We start from the raw sequence: 15,857 nt of genomic DNA, 5'->3' as shown, positions 1-15,857 counted from the left end.
TAAGGATTTAAAAAGCCCTCAGTGTCTGTCCATTTTTTCTAGCACCATTTATTGAAAAGACTGCCTTTTTCCCATTGTATATTCTTTCCTTCTTTGTCAGAGACCTAGTGAACATATATGTGTATCAGATTACTTCTGGGAAATCTATCCCAGTCTATTGATCTATGAGAATGTTTTTGTGCCAGTACCATAAGGTTTTGATTACTATGACTTTGAAGTGTATCTTGAAATATGGGATTGTGATACCTCCAGCTTTATTCTTCTTGCTCAAGATTGTTGTGGCTATTTGAGGTCTTTCATGGTTTCATACAAAGTTTAGATCATTTGTTCTAGTTCTGTAGAAAATGGTATTGGTATCTTGATAAGGATTGCACTGAAATGTAGACTGCTTTGGATAGTACAGAAATTTTAACCATATTAACTCTTCCAATCCATAGTATGATCTTTCCATTTGCTTGTGTCATCTTCAATTTTTTTCATCAGTGTCTTATAGTTTTCATAGTAAAGGTCTTCCATCTCCTTGGTTATTTTTTCCCTTGGTATTTTATTCTTTTTGGTGTAATTGTGAATGCAGTTGTTTTCTTGATTGATCTTTCTATTTCTTTATTATTAGTGTATAGAAACATAATTCTGTATATCATTGTTACATCCTTTAGTGGATTTATCAATTCTAATAGTTTTTTTTGGTGGAGTCTTTAGGGTTTTCTGTATATAATAAATGGACAGCCACACACAAAAGAACAAAATTGGACCACATTCTTACATCACACATGAAAATAAACTCAAAATGTATTAAAGATATAAAGACAAAAGTTGAAAGTATAAAACTCCTAAAAGAAAATAGCAGCAGTAATTTTTTTGTTGTTTGTGATTAAAATTACCTGTCTTCTTGGAAGATCATACACACCATACCTTGCTTAGTCACTTCAATTTATTCCTAAAATCCCTCTTGCTAAGTGATAAAGTCATGATATGAAAATATATTTTCCGGGACGCCTGGGTGGCTCAGTTGGTTAAGCGGCTGCCTTCAGCTCAGGTCATGATCCCAGCGTCCTGGGATCGAGTCCCGCATCGGGCTCCTTGCTCCGCAGGGAGCCTGCTTCTCCCTCTGCCACTCTGTCTGCCTGTGCTCACTCTCTCTCTCTCTCTCTCTGACAAATAAATAAATAAAATCTTAAAAAATATATATATATATTTTCCTCTAGTTGTAATGAGAAAAAATATGTGACAGTCCAAAGTAATCCAAGACACACAATATTTATAGATAGAAATATATATCAATTAATAAAAACAAGTTTATACAAGTGATGAGTAACAATCTGAAAATAAAGAAACACTGTAGTTTGTACACAATACATAATATATTGAACATATATTGTACTCTCCAAAGCAGGATACATATTAGTGGCAGGTGATTGGCAGAAAATGTGCGTAAGGGAGTAATTTATTTGAAAAATAAATTCTGCTTGATATATTTTCACCGATTTTATAGGCTTTATAGACTCATAGTCATCTTGCACTCAACCTGTATTTAAATATAAAGTTGAGACACTTTTGGAGCAAATTTAAGAACAAACATGAGGGCACTTCAAAAGAACTGTGGAAAACATATATGGATAACAGACAAATATTTATAGAAGATTCTACCTCTACCTTTTTATTGCTAATCACACATAGACAAAGAAAAGCACGTTAGTATCACTCGAAATTGAATGGTGCACAATTCAACTTAGTTCCATATGGTAAGCTCAGAATACAAACTATTGTGTCATTAAAATGGATTAGTGTCCCATTGCTTAAAACCATCATGTGAAAATATCACTTTTTATAGTGTACTTAGTATATTTCAGAATGAAAAACTTCATGGTACTGAAAACAAGAGCTATTGTGAATAAACGGTATGACTTCTCAAGAACTGTTATGAAGAAAAATAATTAAAAGTAGTAAGTGTGTGATGTAAGCTACATGTTTCACTGATTATCTAGATACTCTGCTATATTAAGAGAGTAGTTAATACATTAAGAAAAAAAAAAAAAGCCCTCAGTGAAATCATCATCCCCAAAACACTGTAAAACTGGTGAGACAAAACTCTGCCTCCTGGTTTCTTCATCTGTAATATGGGTAACGGTAAGGCCTTGTGAATCTCCAAGTTCATTAATGTTAGACGATCATGTTTTACTTTTTCTAAACCTCAGACATGATATTGGCTTACATTTGAAGCAAGGCTGCTATTCAGGTAGCCTTTAGGAGGTAGAAAAAAGAAATCAAACTGCTATTTGCTTCTAAGACCTTCTAATTCAGATAGAAACTTCACCTAAAATTATCTTTGTCTTCCAAACACTTCCCCCTCCACCCCTTCACTCATTGCAATTAGTGTCTCATTGGCTGCAATCCTTAAACAACCCCAAAACTCATCTCAGCTCTGGAATATAGTGAGGGAAACAGAATAAAATGAATAAAGAGTAAACTACAGTTGACCCTTGAACAACATGGGTTTGAACTGCATGGGTCCACTTACACACGGACTTTTTTTTTTTATACAGCACAGCAATGTAAAAGTATTTTCTTTTATGATTTTAGTAACATTTTTCCTCTAGCTTTATTATAAGAATGCTGTATATAATACATATTATATACGTATGTTATCAACAAAATATGTTAATTGGCAGCTAATGTTATCAGTAAGGCTTTTGGTCAAAAACAGGCTATCAGTAGTTACGGTTTGGGGGAGTCGAATGTTATAAATTTTCGACTGTGTGTGGGGGTCAGCACCCCTAACCCCTGTGTTGCTCAAGGGTCAGCTGTATAATCAAAGTCAGGGAAGCAAACTCTTCCCCTTTTCCCCAGCTTATACAGAACTCCAGTGGACTCTGTAAAGAAGCCGGCCCCATGAAAGGATTTTTATTGCTGTAATGGCTATGTGTTAAAGAGCCTCTAACATCTGATGTTTTGTATGCAACCCAGAATCTTAAACCTAAGTGTTGACACTATAAACTCAGTAAGAAATATCTTACTGAATTACTTTTAGGTAAGAGCAATTATGATGGAACTTAAAGTATAATGTTCAGTAATGTAGGCACATAGGGTTATTTAAATTAATTAAAGCTTAATAAAATTAAAAATTCAGTTCCACATTTCAAATGCTCAATAGGCACATGTAGCTTCTGACTCTGTACTAGACAGCACACAGAATATTTCCACCACTGCAGAAAGTCCTGTTGGACAGAGCCACTCTGAAAATTACTATTAATTTTCAGAAAGAAAAACTTATAGGATGCAATGAATATAAAGGCATTGTTTTCCCCTCAGGTGCATTCTAAAACCAAATAAATTTATCTTCTAATATTTGATTAACAATTCTTTTAAAAGCCTATTTTGGGAAAATCATATTCCTGTATTTTTAGCAAGAGAGGAAAAAAGGGAACTTTTAATAAATTAACTGGAATGTATTTGTCCTTGAGAAAATTAGTACTGATTTTCACTTCCTTTATTCTGCTTGTAAATACCAGTGTCACAATTATTCCTATTCTATGATCTCAACACAATACATTCTTGAAGGCAGCAAGAATATATTGAAACTATGTTAAAAGTAATACCTGAATTAATTTCTAACATTAAACTTCTGGAGAATTTTAAGAATATCATTAGCCTAGAAAAATTATTTATACCATTACAGAAATTTTAAGCTGGACTTGCATGGCAAATAAAGATTTAATGATCAGAATAATATGAACCACAAGGAAGACAAAGGTCTAAGAGGGATGTATTTGGAAATAAAGATTTGAAGTATAGTTCAAACTTCTCTGATTCTTAAAAAAAAACAAAACAGTAACTCTTAAGTCCCAAGCCAATGTCAGTCACCAACTGTAGTGTACATCCCATAGCAACAGTCCAGTTCTCTGCAGTCAGCATACTGCCTGGAACACAGCAGACAATCACTCAGATTGAGTAAGTCATCAGTTTATTCATTCAACAGATTTTACTTACTTTTCAAGGCTTTTACAATCTTAATGCCATTTCCCCCCTCCCCAAATTAACAGTTCGTCTCTCAAAATCTGATAAACCTTAAAGAACCAAAATGTATGCTATATTTAAAAATATAAATACTTAAAAATTTTAAGATTATAAAAATTTAAAGAATTGCATCATTGGCTAGATGAAAGTGTCAACCTGGAAAAGCAAATAATTTATTTTTAAAAACAGAGATTGGAGAGCACCATTTAAGCACGATTTTATTAAGTTTATGCATTTCTATGGTATTTTCTTACAAGGCTTGCAACTCATTTCATACAGTAAGTTTGAGTCCACAGCAAAGGCAAAAACTTGCCAATCTTGATAGAAACATTAACCCATTTCTTTGGAAACCTATGGTAAAATTTTTAAGTCATTTTTAAAAGAATATGAAACTGTGCTCCTGCAATGCAATGAAATATAGAGTCCTTCGCTTGACAAAAATCTCTTATCCCAAAGATACACCAAGAGATTTATGTATAAAATGATCACATAACTATTTTACATGTGTGGTGTCTTTAAAACAATGTATTTGAAGACTGAAGTCATTAACAATAAAAATTGAAAATAAAACCAGTGGCTAGAATAGGAAAGATTCAAAGTATCTACAAAAGTCATTTGATCATAGATACCTCCATATTCCTAGGTAGATCTAATAAATTGATATGGATATGAGCAACATGCACCTGACTTGATCTCTTAGAGACAAAAATATAGATAGGGAGATGGGAGTTATAAAGTATCAACAGATTCATCATTAGAATCAAAATAAAACAATCTGAACATCACTGCTTCTACTACACGACTATGTAGCACGACCATGTTCAGATTTAACAGGCTTGAGTCCACTTTCAAAGACAAATGTGTTTCCATTTTCACCACCATACACCCGGACTTCACTGAGTTACTGGTCAAGACCCTGGCACCTGATTCGCCTGAGGTGCTGGAGACCCACTACTCATGGCCTGTGGAGGCACAGCAGCTGGTTCCATCTTGCTAATGTGTGTGATGAATCGAAGACGGAGTTTTAAAGCTGGTTTTAAGTTACAGATAATCTTCTCTACCTAAGAAATAAACACATTAAAAAATATTTCAACCAGAGAACTTCAATTTCCCACCTTTAAAGAAGTGCTTTACTTATATCTGGAGATAATAAACTAGGGAGTGGAATAGGCTGGATGAGAAGTTTCTTTCAGTGTTTTATGTTTTAACAAAAGCAAATACAATTATTTCTCTCTCACATGAGTAAAAAAATTTGTTCTCCCTCACACACATTATATGTGTGCATATAATCTATGTATGTCCACATTTACAAAAACATACTCACTTACCTAGTTAGCCAGTCATCCCACTGTCAAATGCTAATAAAGTTTACACTGGAAATTTTATGTATCCAACCAGTTCACCATCCTTTTCTTTTTCTTTCTTTAATATATATTTTTTTAAGATTTAATTATTTGAGAGAGAGAGAGAGAGAAAGAGAAGGTGGGAGGGGTACACAGAGAAGGAAAGAATCTGAAGCAGATTCCACACTGAGCATGCAGCTAGTCACAGGGCTCCATCTCACGACCCCAAAGATCACAACCTGAGCTGAAATCAAGAGTTGGACACTTAACCGAATGCACCATCCAGGGACCCAGTTCACCATCCTTTAAAATGCCATCATCACAGAAGCATGAATCATGATTGTATTTTGAAGTTCTTTGAATAACTTAGGTCTGTAACATTTATCTACAAAGCTAATTTTTTGGTTTTGATTTATACTTGGAATTCAAACAAAATAGTATTAGATCTACTTTTACTTAAAATACTTTAAAGAAATAAAACAGCAAGCAGTTCCATGGCTTTATTAGCTTTATTCAAATGCTCTTTGACCTTACCAGGAAAGAGCAGCTCAATAATTTTTCCTTTCTGTATTCCCTTGTGTCAAAGTTTCTCAAGCCCCAATACAAAGGATATGCTAAATCAAACATTTCTGTACTGGTTTCCACTCAGAGAACTCTGACAATCCTGCTGAGGAAATAAAGAAGCAAACATCCTCCCCACTCCATGTCCCTAGCTCCAAGGAAAGAAGCCAGTAGACTAGGGTTCATAAGTTTATACATCAGTTTAACTTCCTTTCCTGCCAGAGAAAGAAATAACATTAAGGTATGGAGGGGAAGTCACCTCACCTATCTGCCCTACCTCCACCGTTCTAAAAGAGCCAAGCTTCTTTCTGTTTCCCACAGATAGGACACAGTCACGATTCAAGTTACGATGCCCTTTCCACTTTCAGACGACTTTACCAGGAAGTGGCTCTTTATATGCTGAGTCAGAATGTGCTTCCCTTTAACTTCACTGGAGTTTATATGCCTTTTGAAGTGGCACAGAACAAATCTAATGCCAGTTCCAAATGGCAACCCTCCAAATAGTGAGAATATGTACAATTCCCTAGGACTTTGAAAATTCAAGTTAAGTACCTCCAGTTCCTTCAAATACCCTTTATGAATTATTCTTTTGATCCCCCTGGCTTCCATCTTCTAGCTATGCTGCAATCTGTCCAATGTCTCCATAGTGTACCCTAGTCACTGTGGGGAAAAGTGGGATCTTCTTCACTCATTACACAGTACCTCTCTGGTCTTAAAAACGTAGCCATTCTGTACTGTTTCTTCCTAATGAGATTATTGTTAATCAACCACCTAAGTCTTTTTCAGATGACCTGTTGCAAATATCAAGGGGGAAAAGTGTGAGAAATTGTAACATGTATTCACTAGTACTTGAATTATATATGCAGAATAATGTGTTCATGTAGCCTAAAAAGGTCTAATAATATCAACCTTTTCCCCTAAAAGAAAAAAAATAACAAAAGTACTCAAACAAAAGTTATCATCATATATTGAAGTTTTCTAAACTAAACATCATTAAAAGATAATTAACTTACTTGTTCTTTTACGCTGTCACCAGTAAACATATACTTCATATGATACAGGAAGTCACAGATGGGATCCATGTAATTTAAGTGGGCACTACACTGGTCTACATTCAGCAACATGTCATAAAATGCCACTCCGATCTATTTAACAAATAATATAAAATTACTTAAGTGGGCAAAAAAGGTTCAATTATTTAGAATGATGTAGCGGGACTCCATTATAAGACTAACACAGAGGGATAACACGTTTGTTGAAGAATTGTCACTGATCACACAAACATATATCTAGATAGGATATACAACAGGATCTGCATTTTTTTAAAAAGATTTATTGATTTATTTGGAAGAGAGAGAGAGAAAAAAAGTATGTGACAGTGTGCATGCATGTGAGTGGGGGGAGGAGCAGAGGGAAAGAATCTCAAACGACTTCCCACTGAGCAGGAAGCCTGACATGGGGCTCGATCCCACTACCCCAAGATCATAATCTGAGCTGAAATGAAAAGCTGGCTGCTTAACTGACTGAGTCTCCCTGGCGCCCTGATATGGTCTGCATTTACAGAAGAATCCAGAGTGCTACAAAATGTCCCCTAATAGGGCTTAAATGTAATTTCTCTTCATAACTCAGTAATGTCATTTAAAATATAAGAGATAGACGATTTCCATTCTAGAAACCATTTCTCTCAATATCTGAGGTAACTGCAGTCTCAGGGATACTTTACATTGTATCTTCTTGGTTCCATGTGGTGGCTCATACTTCAAGGTTCTATTCTTGTCTCATTTCCTTTTCTCTGCCCTCTTATCACGTGACTGACTTATCCATTCCCATGATTTTAATTAATTCCTCTGTACTACAGTGCAGGCTCTCAAATGCACTTCTCCATCCTTAACTTCCTTTTCAACCTTAAGAATATTTCCCCTGCGGGGCGCCTGGGTGGCTCAGTGGGTTAAAGCCTCTGCCTTCGGCTCAGGTCATGATCCCGGGGTCCTGGGATCGAGCCCCGCATCGGGCTCTCTGCTAAGCGGGGAGCCTGCTTCCTCCTCTCTCTCTGCCTGCCTCTCTGCCTACTTGTGATCTCTCTCTGTCCAATAAATAAATGAAAAAAAAAAAAAAAAAAAAAAGAATATTTCCCCTGCATTTCCAATTTAATACATCCCACATCAAACTCATTATAGACATGGGTACACTAAATCCTCTAAATTGTTCTTAGATCTTACTAAACTAATTTCACTACTAATGGTTATGATAATACACAGTTTGGAAAACCCTGGGAAAAAAACATCAATAGATCTTTTAGAACTTAATCTTATCACAGACAACACAGGTTTTATTTTACCTCTATCATACAACGTGTTCTCTCTTGCTGAAATCTTTGTAAAAATGGTCCCACAAGATGGTACACGTAAAGCAACTGGAATTCAGTCTTCACTATAGGAAGAAGGACTTCAGTGAGAAACCTAAAATTTGAAGATTAGAAATAAAAATTTCTTGTCACTTCAAATCAGCTGAATTGTTTGAACTTTGTTGATACAGCCTACCCAGGCATTTCCTAAAATTTGTAATTTTTTGCAAAGTTTCTTTTTCTAATTAATCTTACATTCACACTGGCTATGGTTTTCCTTTGATTTTCAAAATAAATAACTTCAGATTGAGGAGTCATACTCAAAAGTAAAAGTATTGAATGACAGATTATGAACTACAGGTATCCCCTGCCTGCTTTCTGAAAATTTGTGTTATGCCACTTCACTTTTACAAAAGGCCTACATTGTTATAGCAATGGCTTTTCTTGTAAAAGCAAAAATTCTCTTTGGTTTTCCTTAGGTTATCAAAAAGAGGTACTAATGTAGGTTTTCTGTAAAAGTGAATTGGTATAACATGAACTTTCAGAAAGGGCGGGATATGCTTCACTTTATGTCATTTTGGCTGATGGAAGGTTTCATAGGAATACTCTACTTTTGAATAACACGAAAAACCTGTATTTGAAATAAAAAAGAGAATAACCAATCTAATATAAATGCCATTCTCAAGAAATTTGACTCTAATTACTACCAATTTTATAGTCAAGAAAAGTAATCAGAAAAAAGCTATTATGAGTTATTCAGTTCAAAATGCAGCTCTTGGGATATATTCTGGAAAAAGCATGCATTTGACTAAGCCTCCTGAAACTGTAATGGAAAACTAGATGCCAGACTATTTTTTGCTCATACAAATTAATTTTTTTTAAATCTTTTTTTTTTTTTAAAGATTTTATTTATTTGACAGAGAGAGAGATCACAAGTAGGCAGAACAGTATGCAGAGAGAGAAGGGGAAGCAGGCTCCCCGCTGAGCAGGGAGCCCGATGCAGGAGCTTGATCCCAGGACCACGAGACCATGACCTGAGCCGAAGGCAGAGGCTTAACCCACTAAGCCACCCAGGTGCCCCTATACAAATTAATTTTTTCAAACAATTTTGAAATATGAGAGCTTTCTCATTATCTAGAAACTCTACTTAATTAAAACTCACTTTGAAAGTTACTCTATTGAATGAGATATATACCTCCTGTGTAAATGAGATTAATAAACACAAAATGAAAAAAGTCCAATTTACTGGGACGCCTGGGTGGCTCAGTTGGTTAAGCGGCTGCCTTCGGCTCAGGTCATGATCCCAGCGTACTGGGATCGAGTCCCACATCGGGCTCCTTGCTCGGCAGGGAGCCTGCTTCTCCCTCTGCCTCTGCCTCTGCCTACCACTCTGTCTGCCTGTGCTCACTCACTCTCTCTAACAAATAAATAAATAAATAAAATTTAAAAAAAAATTAAAAAAAAAAGTCCAATTTACTTACGAAATCATAATACCTACTTGGGAATGAGAGAGAGCTGACCAATGCTAGAATGGTGCCACACAGCGTGTGCGAGAGCTAACGTATAGCTGCAGCTCATCTCAGAGTAGGACTGATGACAAGCAGTGAAGTCGAAGAGGCGGAATGGATAGCCAACCCACTCTGACTCGGATGTCAAGCTGGGACTGCTGATAACACTCACAATTCGATCATGCAGGACAATCCAATATGGTTCCTTTAAAATCAGAGGAAAGCCTGATGAAAAATATCCCTTATCGGGTATTCCACCCCATTTCGAATATTTCACTCCAAAGCCTAAACTCATGGCACTTTATTGTTCTTTAAAGTTTTTTACTTCTCTAGCATGTTGTCTTGTGTAATGGAGATTTTGAAAGCAAAAGTGGATGGCTTCATAGTAAGTCAAATTAACTCAGTAAGAACCTGGGGATAAGTGTCTGTGAGTTAAGAGGGCTCAATACACGTGTCTGCCTGGTTCATTTAGTATCTGGTATTTACTACACAGTAAATTGCTTTTACCAATACCTATTATATAGACAACACTAGTACACATAAATAACTCAGAAATAAATATATATATTTTGGAGGCATATAAGGAAAAAAATGACTGATTTGGAGAGGTGAATAATCAAGTCTGTAGAGCACAGGGTTAGACAGTGTTACTGACACTGAAAGATATTGCAACAGTCAACTGTGTGGTGCTGAGTAGACACAGATGAGGTCACAGAAGGGGGACCTCACATGAGGGAAGGTCAGGGAATGGCTCATTGAAGAAGCAGGACCTAAGTTGGCAAAGAATGAATAAGCCTTAGAAAAACTGACAGAAGGAAAGGGGTTCTGCATGTCTTATTATGCAACACATCAGAAGTATTTAAAACATATCTCAACAAGAGCTATTTGCATGAGCAAAGCCTCTAGATACATAACATGTTAAGTGGTCAAAAGTAGATCAGACTTTAATGTCAAAGTAAGGTTGGATAGATAAGGTGGGACCAAAGGATGCAGGGACCCATAGGTCAGGTAGGTTTTTAGATCTCAGGGAGAAGACAAACAAAATACTCACCGTAGGTTTCTGAAGCAGTAATACTATAAAAACTTTAAAAATATGGAAACACTTAATTGTGTGATGTCCTTGTACAGGGCATCTTACATGCATCTTATTCTTGTGGCCAACAGGGACAACTGCATTCCATTACTACGTATATATCACAGTTATTAACTCACTGGTAACGCAGTGATGATCAGTCCAATTGCATTCATCCATGCTGTAATATTCTCTCTTGGCACTAACGGCTGACTAAAAGTGAAGAAAAAAAATAAAAATGTGAAATTACAAAAATACTTTTATATGGTTGATAATGGATCTTATTTTGAGAATATATGTAATTCAGGGCTAAAAACCGACCTACTTCAATAAAACTACAATGGATTTTTTTGGGGTGCCTGGGTGGCTAGTCATTGGGCATCTGCCTTTGGCTTGAGTTGTGATCCCAGGGTCTGGGATTGAGCCCCGAATTGGGCTCCCTGCTCAGCAGGAAGCCTGCTTCTCCCTCTCCTACTCCCCCTGCCCGTGTTCCCTTTCTTGCTGACTCTCTGTCAAATAAATAAATAAAATCTTAAAAAAAAAAAAAACTACATTGGATTTTTATCGAGTAAAAATTTAATATACCCAAAAGCTTAGTAAGACTTTTCTTAGTTGTCTCCTTTAACAATGGTTGCTGGGATGAAAGACTATTTCTATTTATTTATACTTTTCCAATCATTACCCTCTACTTTTTGTTGATCTTCAAGAAAGGAATCTTGAAGGCTATCTTTAGTGAGATGTTAACATTATTCCTAACTTTATTAAATGTCAAACAGCTACTGAAGAGTAGAGGTGGGAACAAACCCAGGTCTTCTGACCCTGTCCTGGGCTCACTCCATTACATCTATATCCCAAAGATAAAATCTGGGACCAAAAGACAGTTACTATCCCATGTGCATCAGCCTTGGGACAACAGGTTTATCTAATAGTTCCAAATAAAATATCATTCTTCTTTTACAAATAAACAATGAATGTTATTGCATGAAACAGGATACACACCTTTTCAGGACAACATTTAGAAGAGCATTTCCAACATCTTCACCTGAAACGGCCAAGGCCATAAGCTCCACACAAGTAACATGCAGGGCATGCGCAGCTGGGTTGGGAAACTCATTGAATCTCCAGTCACAGTTTGGGAATGGACCAGGAGATTTGCCAGCCATCGGTGCAGATGGTTAAAGCTATAACTGTTTGTTTATTTTGAGATTAACGGCTCACATCTGTAGTGCTTTATAGTTTTAAAAGTGTTTCCCATGTAAACATCTCATTTTATTACCAATTTATCTGATTATAAGTCCCCAAGAAGTGACTGAACAGAAATTAAGAGGCAAATAATAGGAACCAAATACACATCAGTTTGACATAATCAGTTTGAAATGTACTGACAGCAACCATGTGATTAACCACAGGTATAAATGGTTGCTCTTATATACATGTGGTTTTGTAACTGTGACAAGATAGCTAGAGAGGCAACAAGAGTAGCCCCAGGCTGCATCCACCTATTTCTTTTAATAGGTATAAGACAGTTGATAAGAAGATTATTTTATAATGAGTAATTCTTTTACTTCAGGAAACAAATGCCTTCATGTAGGAAAACAAGTCACAAAACAGTGGCATGGTGTACAAACATGATAAGCATAGTGTGCTAATAACTTAAAACATGAAATCAAAATAAAGAAATAAAAATACATATATAGCAGCCTTTTCATTAAAAAAGAGAGAAAGTAAGTTTTATTATCTATTAATATTTTTAAAAAGCATTTAAGGATTTATTTAAAGCAACAAAATTCTATGTTCTCCAGTAGCAAACAGATACATTTACTATAATACAGAGTACTTTTTTTTTAGGAATATAATTTTTTTCTTTGAAACAACCTCATTAGGTCTATTTTTTAGATATAAAATTTAATGGAGTGAATGCATGCCTATCTGGCAGCTAACCTGATGCTAATTTAAGCTTTCAAAACCTTTACAAAAGTAAAAATAAAAATAATTACAAAAAAGAACTGAAGTTTTGGAATATATAAAAATATTACCTTGAAAGGATAATATATATTCTCACAAATCAACATATAGTTATTTCTGAAGGGTCTGGAAAAATCACAATAAAAAGGATATTATCTACTAGTCTGCCAATCAATCTGCAATAGTAGGAGTCATCTGGGACCCAAGGATTTTCTTCCCGTGCATTCATGCCACACTTCAGGTATGTGTCACTTAGACACCAGCCTTGTGGTCGATTATCCTTGAGTGAGCCAATGATGGCATGGACAAGCTTTCGCTTGAGATGTGGGCGTTCTCTCAGATGCATTTCATAATAGTGCAGAGTATTATACAAATAAGTCACGGGGCGATCTGCCAAGAAGAAAACACATCATCACAATGTTAATCTGGTTACCCACAATGAAAAACTAACCCCCTGTTTTCAAGATTACCAAAAAATAGCTCAGAAGCTCATGAAACTATTTCACATGCTGGGCAATTGCATACAATGAGTATTTTTATTTTAGGACAAGGCAGAAGGCTCCTAATAATATATACATGGTACATAAAGGAATATCCACTGCAATGCTGCTTATACTAGCAGAAAGATTCGAATAGTCCAAATGGTCAAAACAAGGTAAATCATGGCATGTGTGGCACGAATGAGTTTTTTATGTACTGATATAAAATAATCAATCCTAACACATTATAAAGGCATTAAACACAAGGTGCAGAACAATGTGTATATCCTATATTATTTGTGGGGGGAAAAAAACTAACCCCAGGATATCTAAGGAAGGATACACAAGAAACTGCTTAACAGTGGTCTCCTACAGAAGAAGAAACTGGGCAGCTGGAGGTCATGATGGAGTTAACTACTTTTCACTGCATATCCCTCTCTACCATGTGGATGTTACCTAATTCTCCCGTCCCTCAAAAAAAATTTTTTAAAGGAATGCTTGCTTGAACTTCATACCTATTCTGTAGTGCTAAAACGCAATTCAGACTTCTGGTTAGGAGGACGATATCTAGACAAAGGACTGAGAACTGCCCCCCAGAGAAATTTACTTTGTCCCCACAGTGGCTGCTCTAGGCCTTTCATGTTCCTGTCGCTGACTCCACCATCCTCTATTCGCCTGGTTTAAAGCTTCAGAGTTGTCTTTGACATCTTCCTTTCTATATTCTCTCCACGAGCAGCTAATCAAGCCCTGTTCCTTCTTCCTTGACTATCTGTCCCTTCCTTCTCATTTCCAATAACATCATAGTTGTTTAGGTACTAATCATATAACTGAATTTTTTGACAGAAGTCTTTGAAATGGCTTCTTCCTTCTGAAACATGCTGCCAACTACAATTAGATTTATCTTTCTAAAGTAATGTTTTCTATGCCTTGACCTTACTCAATAACTTCTAGCTGACTCTTTATTATCTGCAGGTTATAAGATCAAAACTTCTCAGCCTGGCATTTAAGGTGATTTATAGGTGGGTACAAAGTTTAAATTCTCAGTTTAGCCAATGAGGAGACTGTCTTCAAAATGCTGTGATTTTTCCAAAGGATTCCTTCTGCCTAGAGTGTTCTCTTTTTCTGCCTATTTATATAAATCACATATATCAACAGCTTGAATCCTACCATCTAGGAAGTCTGCTGAGTTAGTTCATAGTCACATCAGTCTGTTCTGAGCTCATATGATACCATTCTCCTTCTCTACTTATTTGGCAACTAATCACACACTATGTAAAAGGGGTCATCTCTTGCATATCACTTTTATTTCTGCTATTTAATACATCTGCCATGACCTACCTACCTATTCATATTTTTATGTCATCTATTTTATATTTCACGGCATCACTACATAGCACTATTCTCAAAATAATTTTATTGAAAAACAATTAAAATAAGATGTTTAAGCCATGATTACCCATATGGTCATGCCCAGACTACTTTTGTTTATTGAGTTATTAGATGGAATTATAATTTGAAAAAGCTTACCGTGAAATTTATATAAGCCACCAAGGTGATCTAGTAGAGTTTCCAGTGATTTGGAAACTGGAAGCAACTCTAAAAATCTGTGGATGACTATATCAAACACTGGGAGAAATCGAAGACACACATTTCCAAAATAGATGGGTAGATAGGGAGACTGGATCTGCACAGGAGGATCAACCTGCTCCGCCAGGCCCTCAAAATATAGTTTCTCAGGGTATTTCTATGGAAGTGAATAAATGGCAAAAGTTCAGGGCATCTTTTTCTATTCTCTTAAAAAAATAAAGCTAAATAAACTTGTCATTTTTAAAAGAATATGAAACCATTTTTGTTTTTACAAAATGAAATCTAGAGTGCTTTACTTGAAAAAATATTACCCAAAGACATAGCAAAAGAGATTTATGTAAAAAGAATTTGTAATAACCCTTTCATTTTGCAACTATTCACATCTACTAAATCAATAAATTCCTAACATAGAGCTACTCTAGAACCTTGAGGCAGTTTAGAGAGCTCATTTCCTTCTATATAGATTAGAGGGAAAACAGAGAACCAAAGAGAAAACAGCCAAACCAATTAGCCAAATTCCTAAGAACGGCATAAACAAGATTCACTGAAGCACTGAACTGAATTAGTACCTTGTGATAACTCATGTGCTTGGTGTGCCAGTCATTCTGTAGCCAGTGTTCTGGAGAATTTTCTTTCACAAAGTCACTTACTCGATTTCTAAAATCATTTGGTTTGAGTAACAGCAACTGAATTATGAAATAACAAACCTGGGCTTCATTTCCTTCATGACTACGCATGGCCTTTGGAGAACAACAGAAAAATGGTATTAAAATGTCTGACCTGTGCAAAAGCATGGGTCTGCTACTAGATAGTCTATATGTGAATATAGTAATACCTCACTATTATTAGAATTTTATTATATGTCTAGTCTACCCCTAACCAACTGTTCAGAATTCCCTAAACATATTTGACTTTCTTGCCCATTTTTGGTTCTCACCATTCCTTTGGCCCAAAGTGTCCCTCTTTTTTGGTTGAAATTCAATC

At 35.8% G+C, this 15,857-nt stretch overlaps 1 protein-coding gene across 2 annotated transcripts in view; it reads right to left on the bottom strand.

Annotated features, from left to right (window-relative positions):
- Positions 1 to 105: 105 nt before the first annotated feature.
- Positions 106 to 15,857, bottom strand: part of MED23 (mediator complex subunit 23) — a 46,657-nt gene continuing 30,905 nt past the window's right edge. For both annotated transcript variants that reach the window (XM_080805494.1, XM_080805495.1), the window contains 9 exons: positions 15,443 to 15,613; positions 14,814 to 15,030; positions 12,961 to 13,197; positions 11,842 to 12,007; positions 10,983 to 11,055; positions 9,761 to 9,975; positions 8,257 to 8,377; positions 6,932 to 7,063; positions 106 to 5,075 (listed from right to left, as the gene is read on the bottom strand). In XM_080805494.1, the coding sequence (XP_080661620.1) occupies positions 4,923 to 5,075; positions 6,932 to 7,063; positions 8,257 to 8,377; positions 9,761 to 9,975; positions 10,983 to 11,055; positions 11,842 to 12,007; positions 12,961 to 13,197; positions 14,814 to 15,030; positions 15,443 to 15,613 (1,485 nt within the window). In that variant the 3' untranslated portion in view covers positions 106 to 4,922. The remainder of the gene's footprint in view (positions 5,076 to 6,931; positions 7,064 to 8,256; positions 8,378 to 9,760; positions 9,976 to 10,982; positions 11,056 to 11,841; positions 12,008 to 12,960; positions 13,198 to 14,813; positions 15,031 to 15,442; positions 15,614 to 15,857) is intronic.

This window comes from Martes martes, assembly GCF_963455335.1.
Source record: "Martes martes genome assembly, chromosome: 6".
NCBI classification, from domain to species: Eukaryota; Metazoa; Chordata; class Mammalia; order Carnivora; family Mustelidae; genus Martes; species Martes martes.
Note: the sequence above shows the minus strand (reverse complement) of the source record. Positions and strands in the feature narration are given on the sequence as shown.